General features: G+C 47.8%; 2 protein-coding genes across 4 annotated transcripts in view; one reads left to right on the top strand and one right to left on the bottom strand.

The window, feature by feature from the left end:
* The first annotated feature begins 1,646 nt into the window (after positions 1 to 1,646).
* On the top strand, positions 1,647 to 6,521 carry bcl7a (BCL tumor suppressor 7A). 2 transcript variants are annotated; one of them, XM_023960673.1, is made up of 6 exons: positions 1,647 to 1,847; positions 3,396 to 3,477; positions 3,550 to 3,646; positions 3,744 to 3,893; positions 4,413 to 4,516; positions 4,930 to 6,521. In XM_023960673.1, the coding sequence occupies exons 1-6, from the start codon at positions 1,756 to 1,758 to the stop codon at positions 5,002 to 5,004; spliced, it is 600 nt and encodes a 199-aa protein (XP_023816441.1). In that variant the 5' UTR covers positions 1,647 to 1,755; the 3' UTR covers positions 5,005 to 6,521. The 2 variants fall into 2 exon arrangements, with proteins under 2 accessions (XP_023816441.1, XP_023816440.1); XM_023960672.1 differs by having other exon boundaries at positions 1,649 to 1,847; positions 3,396 to 3,646.
* A 428-nt stretch (positions 6,522 to 6,949) lies between these two features.
* The window catches only part of LOC101156105 (versican core protein), a 29,107-nt gene continuing 22,162 nt past the window's right edge, over positions 6,950 to 13,894 (bottom strand). For both annotated transcript variants that reach the window (XM_023960395.1, XM_023960396.1), the window contains 5 exons: positions 11,264 to 11,422; positions 11,070 to 11,152; positions 9,277 to 9,421; positions 8,990 to 9,172; positions 6,950 to 8,919 (listed from right to left, as the gene is read on the bottom strand). In XM_023960395.1, the coding sequence (XP_023816163.1) occupies positions 8,720 to 8,919; positions 8,990 to 9,172; positions 9,277 to 9,421; positions 11,070 to 11,152; positions 11,264 to 11,422 (770 nt within the window). In that variant the 3' untranslated portion in view covers positions 6,950 to 8,719. The remainder of the gene's footprint in view (positions 8,920 to 8,989; positions 9,173 to 9,276; positions 9,422 to 11,069; positions 11,153 to 11,263; positions 11,423 to 13,894) is intronic.

Below are 13,894 nucleotides of genomic sequence, written 5' to 3'. Positions count from 1 at the left end.
ACGGGCTCAATTCTCGCCTTGCCCACTCATGTGTCAAAGTGTCCTTGGGCAAGGCACTGAACCCCACCTTGCCTCTGGTGGGAGGTTGGCGCCAGAGTTCGGCAGCGGAGTTGCCACCAGTGTGTGACTGTGTGTGTGACTGTAAATCGCCTTGCGCCTTCGAGGAAGGTAGAAAAGCGCTACACAAGTGTACGCCATTTACCCCCGGAATCCTTTTATGTGCCTTATTTTTTCCTCATGGTCTTCTGCCTCCAGACCTGCAGCCACTTCCACTGAAAAGTTTATGCAAAGTTTGGGGCTTCATTTAGAACTCGCATCTATGGAAGGTTCTACCGTTTTGGGTTCTACGTACAGAACGCATGGGCACTGAACGCACGTTGCAAGGTAAACCAGGTCAAAGTTTGACCAAGCAGGGACTTGGTAGTGACGAATGGATGGTGTCCTCTCGAATTCACAGAAGTGCCAACCATTGAAAAAAAGCTCATGGAGCTGCAGAAATGTATAATTGTGGTTTACGTCCAGCAGGAATTCTGTGATTTATCAGAATGGAGCTGTGAAAGAAAAAGTCTTGGGCAAGATTTGCACCACTGACATTTCACACCCAGCCTCTTCCAACTGTGGCAGATATAGTAAACAGTGGGGAAAGAAGAAGAAGAAGCCCCTCCCTGCTTGCCCAGTGTGAACTTAGTATTTTACCCTTTCATGGGTCAATTATGAAACGCATCCTCAGTGATAAACGAGGCAACTCTGGTTGGTCCAAATATGATGGACATGTTTTGTCAGTACTGACAGCCTCGGGTCACAAGCGTAACTTCACTATATGTCACAGTGTGACAGTCATGATAGTTTCAACCAGAACCCAACATGGCTAAGCTAAACGTGGATAGCAACCGCACATTTTAAATTATGTTAAATGAAAAAAAGTCTACCAAAAAAAAAATCATTGAAAATAATAAACATTTAGCAGAAATGGTGTTTTGGTGGTGATGGCCTCAAAGTGTTTTCATACCCTCCCTTCACGACAGGGGTTTTCAGGAGTGGCACAAGAAGGGCAACACAAGATTTAAAGATCTGTTTGTGGACAACACCCTGGATTCATTTGAGCGGCTAAGCCGAACATTTGGTAGATACCTGTTAGGCAGTATCTTCTCTCTCTCGCTGGAGACCGGTTTGGATTTGAAAGTGTGTAAACAGACCAGACGACACCGTGTGGCTGCATGAAGAGCTCAGATGTTTATGGATCATATATCTAAGAGCAACAGAATTTCGTTGTCACAAGTTTCTTGTGTAACAATGATAATAAAGGCTTTCTGATTCTGAACTTCCATTAGTTTGAATCAGAAAGCCTCCCTCTAATTCCATGTTGGTGTTTCCGGCCCTTTGATGTCTCTGCGGTAAAGCTGCTTTGTTCTTTTTGTGTAAAATACCAACAAAAATGACAAAGAGTCAAACTTTTTCTCTTTTTATGGCGATTTTTTTTACAAGTGAGTGGGTAAAAACAGAACAGCTGTGTTCCTGCCGCGGCGGACACCCTGTACCGGCTCTGGGGGCAGACCTGGGGGGCAGAGCGGAGGCGGCTGCGGCTTCTTTGTTCCGCCGCTCAGCAGGATCTGATCTGAGCTCAGCGCGCAGCCGCAGCCGCCCCCCCCCTCTTCCCCCGGAGCCGCGCAGGCGCACTGGCCTCTCTGTGCGCTCTACTGTTTGCATTGTGTCTGAACTGCCGGCGAGCTTTAAAAATATTTTAGCAGCGCGGAAATGTCGGGCAGGTCGGTCCGAGCGGAGACCCGGAGCAGGGCCAAAGATGACATCAAGAGGGTCATGGCCGCCATCGAGAAAGTACGAAAATGGTGAGTAAACGCCGGGAAAGGAGCGCTTCGTTACCCGGGAGCAGAAAGGCTCTCTTGTTGGGGGAGGAGAGGGAAGAAGCGAGACGGAGACGGATGAAATTGAAAGAAAACGACGTTTTCTGGACGGCAGATCCCGCCGCGGCTCAGGTGCAGCGGTCCGCACCGGCGTACCGGTCTTCGCCGGTCGGAGGCGGGCTTCGGCGGGAACCGGTTCGTCGCATAGCCGCTGTTTTTCCGCCGATTTTTAACGGCTAGGGCTGAACCCAGAAGAAGCCATTTCGATGCAGTCACATGAAGCCATTGCTGCTCGCTGCGGAGCCGGGAGCGCGAGCGGAGCGGCGCCGGCCAAACGAACACCCGGCGCGGACGGAGGGACCGTTCGATGACGCTCCGGAGTCCGGGCTCTTCGGCCCGCGAGGAGTTTTAAGGCAGCGCTCGGAGTCGCCCTTCGGGTCCGACGGAGCAGCGCTCGGTCGGTGGGGGTTGGGAGAGGGAAGTCCGCCGAGATGCATGGCTGAACGCGCAGCCAGCGGCGCCGAGCGACCGGTTCGCCGCGGAAAATCACCCTTTAACCGCCTTCAGCTTCTCCGCCGCACATATACGGTTATCACCCGGACACGAGGAGCGTGGATCCAGCCGCGTGACCCCGCCGGGGGGCGGTATTTTTTTCAATTTCTGCCTGTCTGGGTGGATTAATCAAACGTCTCCAGGTCAAAGTCAGAAGTTTATTTTTTTCGATTAAAGTTAAGAAAATAAAACGGAATAAACAAACCGGAACCAGAAACTTTAGGCGGGTAAACAAAACAGTTTCAGTCAGTTATTCCCCCAAATTTAAAAAAAGTTAAACATTTTGTTTGTAAATTGCAACAATTCATTCCTAATAAAAAATATTTTTAAAACACATTTTAACTTCTGTTTAGTTTTATTAACATCAGTTTAAGGATTAAACATTTGTTTCAGTTTACATTTTTTTCTTATATATGAGAAATTTTAATACCAAAATTGTTTATTTAGATAGAGGGATTTTACCTTAACACCTAAATGTAGCTTTTTTAAAGGTTTAAGTAGTGATTTAGAAAAACAAGGGAAATAATCGAATCATACTGATCAATAATCAATATATTGATCATTTAGTGACATTATTTTTATAACTTTTTTGTTGGTTTTTATAAATTATAGAAAAATATTTTTTTCCAACACACACTTCATATTCATTTATGAATAATAAAGCTGTTTAAGATTTTTGTATATATACATCTGATCGGTAACTAATCAATAATATAATTAATGTATTTTGTAAAATATAAAAGTAATAAAATCAGTTTGAAATCTTAAAATAAGATTTTTAAAGAGGAGAAAATAGCATTTTTCACATAAATCCCTTTTAACATATATATTTAAAGGATTTATTATTGATATAATTAAGGGGAAAAAATCTTCTTTTGATGTGATTTTTGGTTTTTTAATGAAAGGCGCTTCTGTCAGGATGATGAGGTTTTCCCCTTAAAGTCAGAGATGCTTCCTGTCCTGATGGTTTCCTCTCTTCAGGGAGAAGAAGTGGGTGACGGTGGGAGACACGTCCCTCCGCATCTACAAGTGGGTCCCGGTGACGGAGCCCAAATCTGAGGACGTGAGTCCGCCTCTGACACCTGTCAGCCGGGGTTTCTCTTCAAAATGGATGATTCTTATTTTCCGTTTTCAGAAAAACAAAAACAAGAAAAAGGGCAAAGATGAGAAGTACGGCTCAGAGGTGACGACCCCGGAGAACAGCTCGTCTCCGGGGATGATGGACATGCACGGTGAGGCCCCACCCCCCCACCTGAGGTCACAGCTGGACATGACAACAGGTCGTTCTCTGATGAATGTAAATAAAGGCTGAGCGTGCTTCTCCTTCAGACGACAACAGCAACCAGAGCTCCATCGCAGACTCGTCCCCAGTGAAGCAGGAAAACAGCTGTAGCACAAGCCCCGCCCCCGAGAACAACGCCGCCACGCTCCGTGAGAACAGCGAGACCAAGAGCGAGCAGAGCCCGGACAGCAAGAGAGGTCAGAGGTCAAATGCAAACAGCAGCTGGTTGGAGCCAGCGACCCCTCGGCGCAGCTGTAGCCTCAGCGCCGCCCTCAGGGAATTCAACCGTCAACCGTGTTTTCCAGACGGGCTCTGATTGAGAGCACAGAGAGGAAATGAAGTCAGACAGTCTGAGCCAATCAGAAAGGCTCTGTGTGAAGCCCCGCCCTGATGCGTTGTGAAAACGGCGCCCTCATCATGGCCGATCTTCAGAAAGACCAATTAAGATTTAATTGAAGCAAAACTGAACGAATCCAATACTTTGACGGAATAAAAGACAAACCTTTATCCCAATTTGTCACAGAATTCCTTAAATACGACCAATTCAATTTATAAACCCTAAAATTACAACAATAGTTGTCCTGATGGGCTTCAATGTGACGGAGAACCTTTACATCTCGTTACAAGTTGCAGTTCCTTCATTTCACCACAGGGTGTCAGTAAAGCACCACAAAAGGGACTGCAGTTTGATCCAAGCTGTGACCTCTGACCCACAGGTAAGACCACGCCCTCGTCAGAGACCTCAGAGAGAGCGCACGGCGCCAAGAGAGACGGCCAGTCGTCGGGGGAGAAGGAGTCACCAGACAGCAAAGCTACTCAGGTACAAACACACCTGCGTGGGTCAAGCTCCGCCTCCGCAGGTGTTTTGAAATGCGTGCAGATCATCCGTCTTGAGGTCTCCTGCTGTGATTTTCAGAAACATGTTTAATATTTGTGCTGAACATCAGCAAAGCAGACGACTGAAAGTCCTCAATGTTGGCGTTTATGCAGCGGATTGATTTAAAACTGTTCCTCATTTTTTGAACGTCTGCTGCTCTGCAGAAACTATGTCTGTGAAAAGGACAGGTTACGTAAGGGTTGAAAGACGCTTTGAGGCGATGGGATGAGAGAGTCGTCTTTAAAGGTTGTGCGTCTCCTTCAGATCAAAGGAACGGCGTGGAGCCGTAGACGTGATCTGACATCATTCTTCAAACGTGGTTTCCCTAAACGTTTGTCAACCTGTTGTTCCCTCAGGACCTGCAGGACGAGGCCCCGCCCACAAAGAAGAGCAAATTGGAGTCCTCGTCTCAGAACTTTGAGGAGAGTTAGGGAGTCCTTCCTCTCCTCCTGCCCCCCCCCCCCCCTACCCCCGTACCCCCTTCCATTAACTCTACATGATCTAGGGCTTAATGGACACACTGGCTCTCCTCTCACTCCCCCCTTTGCCCCCCACGCTGCCCCCCTCCGCCCAAACTCCACAAAACCAGAGGGAGAGTGCCCCCCCCCCACACACACACACACAAACACACATGGAGGGAGAACGGATGTTACCTTTAGTTCACGACACCCCCCCCCCCCCTCCCCCTCTGTGCTTCCTTCCACACTTCCTGGACCCGACCACAAACCCTGTGACCCCCCAGTCCACCCCGGGGGGGGGCGAGGTCAGCCGCCGCTCTGAGCCGTCTCGTGTCACTGTTAACGGTTGGGCTCAGGGCGGCTCCAGAGGCGGCCCTGGTCTTGGATCGGCGGCGGCGTGGGGGGAGCGTGGCTCGGCGCCTCCTGCTGGCTGAAGGTTCAGGCCGTTCCTCAGGGGGGGGGGGGTCCATGCACTGTTCTGGGTGGTCTCAGTCCATCGCTGGTAGACTTGCTGCTGTTGTCTTTTCTCTTGATCCTCCAAAGGCTCTTCTCCCTGCAGAGGAAGAAGACGACGGTACCGGTCCAATCGGACTCTCCGATGAGGCGTGCAGACAGGCGCAGGTCCGGGCGGCGTGCCTTGAGTTGCTACAAATAAAAAAGCGGCGCTTTAGGTCAAGCAGGTTTAGAATTCCCGCTGGGTGCCATTTTCTCTTTCTTTTGGCCTTAAAGTGTCACTAAATAGTTAGTCAGACGTTTTTCATGACGGGTGGTGGGTTCAGGTGAAGGCAGCACTTCAGGAACATTTGGGTTCATGCTGGGAGAAAATCGACTCCGGAGGATTCATCAGGTTTAGCTCAGATTTTCGGGAAACGGAATCACTGATGGCATCTTCTCACGTTTTTCTCCCAGCTCCAAAACGCCGTGAGTGTGGCGCCCTGGAACTGGAACACTACCCAGATCTTTCTTTGTCATTTCTCCTCTCGCTCGGACCGGTCTGTGGCCCGGCAGACGCCGCTGAATCCGGCTGAGCTCCCGCTTTTTGTGCAGATTTAGTAGATGAATGGATGATGACGTTCATGCCTCACCCCACCAGACGTCTGCAGATGGAGGTGGATGGAGAGAAAAGCTCCTGTAAGTTTAGAGGATGGATTAGCAAATACCTCACTCCCACTCCAGCAGAGCTGGAACTGAACATGCTCTCGTGTTGACAGTAGACGTTCTTAACAGCATTATGTTTCATTCAGATGAAATCACTTCTGTTGTAGCTTCACTTGATTGAGCTTATGGTTTGCTCATAACTGTGTGTAAAAATAAGAAAAAAAAGAGCTGTGAGATGAAATATCTTGTTTGGTTTTTTTCCTTGGGACCATTTTGTTTCTTTAGATCTTGTACAGATTTATGGTTTGGTTTGACTTATTTATTCCATCAGTAGTGCTTGGTTTTTATCATATGATGATGGTTCTGTTTTCTTAATAAAATTCTCAAAAGTGTTTCTCTCTTGTTCTTTTATTTCTTGTCACAAAACGTCTGTTTCCAAAACCCTAAACATGTTTTCATGTTTCCACTGCGCCTGTGAAGAAGATATCAAACCAAAATGGACGCTAAAATCAGAACAAAAATAAGAACTGCAGTGAGCGCCACGGTGCCCAACCAAAACGGAGCTCCTTCAGTCACTTTCCTCTCAATACCCCTTGTGCTATCCTATGGGGTCCAGATGACCCCACCCTTCCATCGAGGTGTTCTTCCTACCATGACAAAGGTGGATAAAGGTGGAAAGATTTCATGTAATCCATGGACACCAGTGAAGATCACAAATCATTGAAGAAAAAAGGTTCACTGTCTAGTGGGTCTAGATGACCCAGCGTTAAAGTCCCTAGGATAGCACAAGGGTTACAGGAAAAAATACTCAGAAATTCAGTTTTAATCTTAAAGTCTTTTATTCATGTCCTCCATCCGAAAAACGCCACAAGAACACGTTAAAAACAGCACAAACAGGATTTTCATAAAATCCAACAGAGAGGCTAAACATGACGGGTGAATAGAAACATCCGTCAAATCAGGGACTTCAGATCAAACCTCCGGAGGTCAAACGCCTTTTATTGTCACCCAAACAGCAGACGGCGCCGACCAGCTGAGAAGGTCTGCTCTGTCAGATCCAGACAGTGGAGAAACATCAGGAAACAGCCGGTAAGAGTTCAGTCTGTGCTCCTTATGTTCATTTCAGAGTCTGCAGATGAGCCAGAAGAGGAGCAAAGAATCCTGGGAAATCATTGGGAAGTCTCTCCTTCAATCAAAAGTCTGAAGTTCCTGTTGCTCCACCGGCGGCGGTGTGGTGGCGGTGGAGGAAGCTTGGCGTTGTGATGCAGCGACGACACAACAACACTTTCCCGTCTGAACCCTCAGGTTCCTTCTGACTCCAGAAAGAAAAATCCAGAAACCATCAACAGCCGCTCCAAAACATCCCAACATTTCACAAACAGGAATCTGTCAACAGGAAGTCGTCACTTTGTTTCCGTTCCTGTGGATTCATATCGTATTTGTGTGAAATGTCTCAATATGATCTGCAGCAAAACGCAGTCATGATGCTGATGTGTTTCTGCAGAGAATTAAAAAATAAATCATTAATCTTTATTTGTAACCAAAAAACTGTACGAAAACAACAGAAATGAAAGAGTCACCGTAAAACCAAACGTTTTATTTCTAATATCTGATGCTGACGTAAACATCCAAACTTTTGCTGCTTTTTCAACAGAAGAGAAGCTGTGGAGCAGAGTTCTGTTGTTGGACTGAAGGACCCCCCCCCCAGCACAGAGGCCTGTGGATGCAAACGTCCTGATCCTTTCTGACTCAGCTGCAGCAGAAAGGTTCTAAGGAGGAAACGTCTGCAGAGAGGTCCAGAACCACCTCCGCCCCTCACAAACTCCCCCGTCTCGGTCCGCTGAGGAGATTTAAGGGATTCTCAGACGCCGCTGCTTCACCGCTGACAGAACCACATCTGTGGGGTTTTGAGAAGTCTGTGCCAAGCCTGAACGTCATCCGTCCATTCACGGAGGCTTCAGGACGTTCCTCTCCAACAAACTTGGACAGAAACAAACTAAAGACCCCCTCAGACCTCCTCAGACCCCCTCCGACCTCCTCAGGCCTCCTCAGACCTCCTCAGACCCCCTCAGACCTCCTCAGGCCTCCTCAGACCCCCTCAGGCCTCCTCAGACCCCCTCAGACCTCCTCAGACCCCCTCAGACCTCCTCAGACCCCCTCAGACCTCCTCAGGCCTCCTCAGGGTCCTGAGCCGCTGTGAAACCTGCCTTGATGTTGGACAGACTGAACACAACCAAAAACACAGATTGTGGGTTTGAGTCCCGTCCTCCACTTTCTGACTCACAAACCAGACAAGAAAAAAGAGGCGGGGTCTAATGAAAGTCCAAACTTCACACGACTGAAAAATATCGGATGACAAAGTTTTAAAATGGGTTTTCGGATCTTTTGTTGTTTTATAGGAATAAATCTAAAAGTTGGCATTTGTTGAGGTGAAACGCCGACAGAGTCGGATAAAATCTCTGGAAAACGTTTGGTCTGAGCGGCAGCAGCAGTCAGATCGCAGAAACGCGACGTTTGTCTGCTGAGGCTTCTGGATCGACGCGGTGCTGCCAACGCTGCCGCTCAGATCGGATCAGGACCACAGACCCAGTCAGTGCTTCTGCTCCCGGGTCGGCCACCACAGAGTCTCCACTCGGTTCTGAACAGGGTCCCAGAGGCTCCGCAGGAGGCTGAAGCTCTGCTCCTGGTTCTGGTCGGGTTTGTCGGGACTCTCTGAGTGGTGGAGGTGTGGCCTGTTCCGCAGCTCGCCGCTGCGTCGTGGAAGGTCGTGGGACTGATGGAAGGCTGCAGCTGCAACAGGGAACCAAACCGTTAAAGCCCGATTTTGAGGTGAACAGAACCAAAGCGTTGGGTCACTTACCAGCGATGCAGGCGACTTTGGGCAGGTCCCACTCCCCGTTGTCACGGCAGCGAACGGTGGGGGCGTGTCGTTGGATGAAGCCCTGCTTGCAGTGATAGCGGACCATGCTGCCGATCTCATAGTGGGGCTTCGGGGCGCCGAACACTCGAGCGTGCTTCACCACCGGCGGCTGACCGCACGTCACTGAAGGGGGGAGGGGCAGCTGGTTATTGGACGCAGGAAACAGGATCATCTCCCACTGGAGGGTGGGAGCCGACGCTTCCTGCTCAGGTGCTTCTGCAGGTTACCTGTTCCCTTCTTGCAGGTGAAGGTCAGGTGATAGTTGCAGGGCACGTCGTTCCACTGCCCCCCCTCGTGCCAGATCATCACCACGCAGTCCTCCCCGTCGTGGAAGAAGCTGTCCGGCTGGTTGGGCCTCCAGTGGTCGTATTGCTGCCGGAAACAAACAGGAAGCAGAGTTTGCGTCGGTTTCTGGCGGCAGAGGTTTGCTCCTCAGGTGAGAACCTAAACCCTGATGGGAACCACTTCCCTCCAACACAGACGTTCCACTCGTTCCCCCGTACGGATCAGGAGAACTACGGATCTCTACCATGTTTGGGAGACAAAAGATGCAGAGAAAATGTTCTGCAGGTGAAGAAAAACTTGGATTCAAACCAAACTCTAGTCTTCTTGAATTCATTAAACTAAAACTGGAAATGTCCCGTTGAAAACTCTTCTGCTGTGTTTGAACTGCAGGTGCAAATTAGGAAAGATTTTACTAAAGATCTGTTAAAAAATGCTTTTAAAAGACACTCGTCTTTAAAAGCGTTTCTTTTTATTTTAATGATTAATTGACAAAAATCCTTTTTAAGGGGTTATTTATTGTTTGTAATGTAAATTTAAAGTGATTTCTATCAGGAAACGTTTCTGCAGATATAAACATGATCACAGAGTCTGTAGAGGTTTTTAAGAAGAGACTAAAGACCCTTTTGATTCTGGCTGATGCATGACTTTAGGAACTGTTTCAATTGATCTTTTCTTATGATTTTTCCTTATTTAAAACATTTTATAGTTTATATATATATATACAATATAATTTTAATACACTATTTCTCCTTATTAAATTTATGTATTAATCATTCTTTTTTTAAATCAATATCATCTTCGTCCACATGGTGGTGCTGCAGACACAACCAAGGACCAAAAACAAGCAAACAGCTGGAGTTTGTTTCAGTCAGAAGGTGACTGTCTGTGCTTCCAGGTGGAGAGGTGGGGGTCTGCTGTCACCATGGAAACAGATTCTCCTCCGTTATGACTGACAGCCACTGTGTTATGTAGGATTATTGAAATCTGTCCCCATCCATCCATCCATCCCTCCCTCTAGTTTCTACACCCACTTATCTCCATTCTGGGTCGATGGCTCCGCCCAGCTGTCAAGTGAAGGCGGGGTTTAGTTTACTTGTCCATCACAAGGATTTTCAGCTGTTAGAAAAGTGTTTAGAATCCAGATTGAATCCTCTTTTTAAAAGTATTTTTTATACATTTCTATTATTTTAGTGCTTTAAATGGTTTTCATGTTCTTCCCTCCATCCATGAACCTCCTCCTCTGGTCCTCCTCTGGTCCTCCTCCTCTGGTCCTCCTCTCAGACGTCTCCATCTGCTTCCCATCTCCAGAACATCCATGATCTGTTCGTCTGATGGATCCATTCTGGTCCCTCCCAGTTTATAGTGTGTGTGTCTCTGGTTTGCGTGTGCGTGTCACTGTTGTGTGTTTGTGCGTCTCTGCAGTAACCAGTGTTGGACCAGCAGGTTGGTTCTGAGCATGCTCAGTATCTGCGGCTCCTTCTGCCGCCTGAACATGAACCATCTGCATGGTTGCGGTTGGACGGTCGTTCGGCCTCCTGACAGCACAAAGCGATTCAATGTGTGTTTGTGAGCGTCAGTTGTTTGGGTTCTATTTACTTTTTTTGTTGTTATTTATTTATTTTTAATTTTTTTGATCATTTTTTGTGGGTTCTGCTTCCTGTTCTTGGAGTTTAAAGAAGCTTCCGTCAGAGAATCGACCCGCAGTCACAGATCCGGATCTGCTCCCATGACTCACCATTGGCTGGCCGTCGGTCCACCTGAAGTCTCGCTCAAACATCTTGTCGCTCAGACCGATCCACTGGTAGTCTCCACCCAGACCTGCAGGTGGATGAAAATCCCAATTAGATCAGAAGTAGATGATGCTGCTCTTCCAGTCTGTGTCAGACATCTCACTTGAGGTAGAACCTTACAAACACGTGGAGGACTCACGGTTGACAAAGGTTTGCTCCTCCTGGGACAGGATGCTGGTCAGGTGGGCTCCCTGCAGTCGACACTCCCTCTCTGCAGCTTCCCAGGGCCGCCGATGCTTGAAGTACTTGTAGCAGTGGGACTGGAACTTCTGCCAACCGGATCCACACACCTCCGTGTCTGCAGACAGAACCGCACCGCGATCAACCAGAGCCCAGAAACACCCTGCAAACCCCTGATGGGGGCGTGGCTTTCTCACGGTCAGCCGACCTTCAATGACTCTTCTGGGAGTGTTTGGTGGACATGAGGTCATGGAACTGTGGGGTTTGATGACCGTGATGTTTCCACAGCTCCAACACCTGAACTTTGGCGAAGAATTCATGTCACGTCAACCAATCAGGAACTCAGCTTTGGTACTGATGTGTTGATGATGTCATCAGCGGCTGAAGTCCAAAACCATCATGGAGGATTCATCGACATTTGTGCTTCTCCCAAACAGGGATGGGTACTGCTTTATCCAGTGCCGGTGCCGAACCGGTACTTTTAAAACGGTTCCGGTACCTAAACGGTGCTTCGACTGATGCTTCAAAAAATAAAAAAATAAACTTTGTTTTCCAAAAGTCTTGATGCAACGTCATTACAGGGGGAAGGGGAGCGCTTACATGTGCATAAGATGCTGTACGTCCTTCTGCGCTGCATCGCCGTTTTCACACACGCTGAAGTAAACACGGACCTCACCGCTGAGCAGCACGACAACTGTCTTTTCTCAGAGCGTTGTACACGCTGGATTACAATCTTTTGCTGTGAAGTTCAGACAAACTTTCACTCGCTGAGCAGCACGACAACTGACGGAGGCTCCGCCCACCCCCAGGGCCACACCCATTTTTAATGAGCCCGCCCACAATCGCTGGAAAGGTAAAAGGATTCACTAGAATTGTACAGAAAACTTAATAGAACACAAGTGTCTGAAATAAAGCACCTAAATCCGAGTTTCTATCCGGTACCAGTAGTAGCATATGCTTCGGTACCAGAACCACCTTGGCACTGGTTTCTGGACACGTCCCTAGTCCCAAACGTTATGTTTTCTTATTCGTATTGAGATAATAACGAAAACAATAATAAAATGATTGTCTATTTTTCTCTCCTTGGACTAATGTGGGACAGCAAGTCGTCAAACTGGGTCACACAGAGGCGGAAGTCGGGAATTTGCCACTTAAACTTTTGGGGTGTGAATGTAGCACAAGAGGTCAAAGTTCAGCTTCATGTAGTTCCAACACAAACCGGTGGGTCAACTGTTTGTTTGTCTCTTTCATGTAAACTCCTTGGTCTAAACTTAAAGAATTAGCCAAGAAAAAGGGAACAAGACATCCCCCAAATGTTGACCTGACACTAACTCTCTTCTAAAGGTATAAAGAATAACGCCCCTTTCACACTCAGCTGTTTGGTCCACACCAGAGTAGGTTTCCTAAAACTGAAGTTAGCCAGCAGACCAAAAGGTAAAAATGTGTGTCTGGAGGAGACCTAAACAGCCACAGCGGGCATCTGAAGAAGTTTGGAAGTGCATGCTGGGTAAAGGAGGAGCTGCAGGTGCTTCTTCATGAGCTACATCCACACCGGAGAAATGAGGCGAAGAACATTTTCTAATTTCTCCTCCATGATCAGTTTTCAAACAGTTGGCACTTAGGCAAATGAGAAGGGACACCATTGACCAATCCGAGTCCCTGACTGGTCAAAGGTCAACCTGGTTTAACTGTCATTGGCTGCACATTTTGTATGTAGAGCCTGAGAATGGGCGTATGAAGTGGTGATGAAACTGGGATAGCTACGCATGAACACAGGATTCTTTGATGCAGAAACCCGGACCGTGGATTTAGGCGTTTACACGGACTCCATTGGACGTAAGTTTCTGAGCCGGGTATGAGCCTAGCTTTACACGAACGTAAGACTATCAGCGCTTTTCTTCCTCCTGATTTTCTCTCTGTGTCCATCTCGTTTCAGACAACAGCGCCCCCAACTGAACAGTTGTTGGAACTGCAGGCTTTTCCCTGTCCCACAGAGCAAATCTGTTCCGCAAACACCAGGACACACAAAGATGAACAGGGAGGATGCTGGAGGAATGTTACCAGACAATAGTCTTGGTTGTGCTCTGTAATATAATTTTGAGATGATAATACATAGTGAGTCAAGTTTAAACCATCAGTGTAATAAAAGTAAAAGTTAGTGTAAAAGGGAGTTTCTAACTATTCTGTTTCTAATCACTCCTAACAACTCCTCACAGTCTAAACCTCAAACTTTTCTTTAAAGAGGTAAAAGCAGTCCTGGGGGGCCTTTGAGCAGTCACAGACCTGGACTTCTCTGGGGGGGTTGGAGCTCGGTGGTCCCGGAGTCGCACACGGTCTGGTATGACTCATGGTCCATGGAAGCGGGTTGCTGCTACACAAAAGCTTTGATCTGTTTATCCTCATCAGCCATCGTTTCTGTGGTTGTGGAGGAGCAGCTGGGGAGGAAAAGCCCCTCACTGAGCGCGCTCAGTAGCACACAGTTGGACTTCATTAACCCATCACAAATATCCAGTTGTGTGCGGGTCAAACACACAGACACACACGTTTCACTCCCAATGACTGAGAGCCGCATAATCAGCTCCGCACACAA

Source organism: Oryzias latipes, chromosome 12 (genome assembly GCF_002234675.1).
Source record: "Oryzias latipes chromosome 12, ASM223467v1".
In the NCBI taxonomy this organism is placed as follows: domain Eukaryota; kingdom Metazoa; phylum Chordata; class Actinopteri; order Beloniformes; family Adrianichthyidae; genus Oryzias; species Oryzias latipes.
Note: the sequence above shows the minus strand (reverse complement) of the source record. Positions and strands in the feature narration are given on the sequence as shown.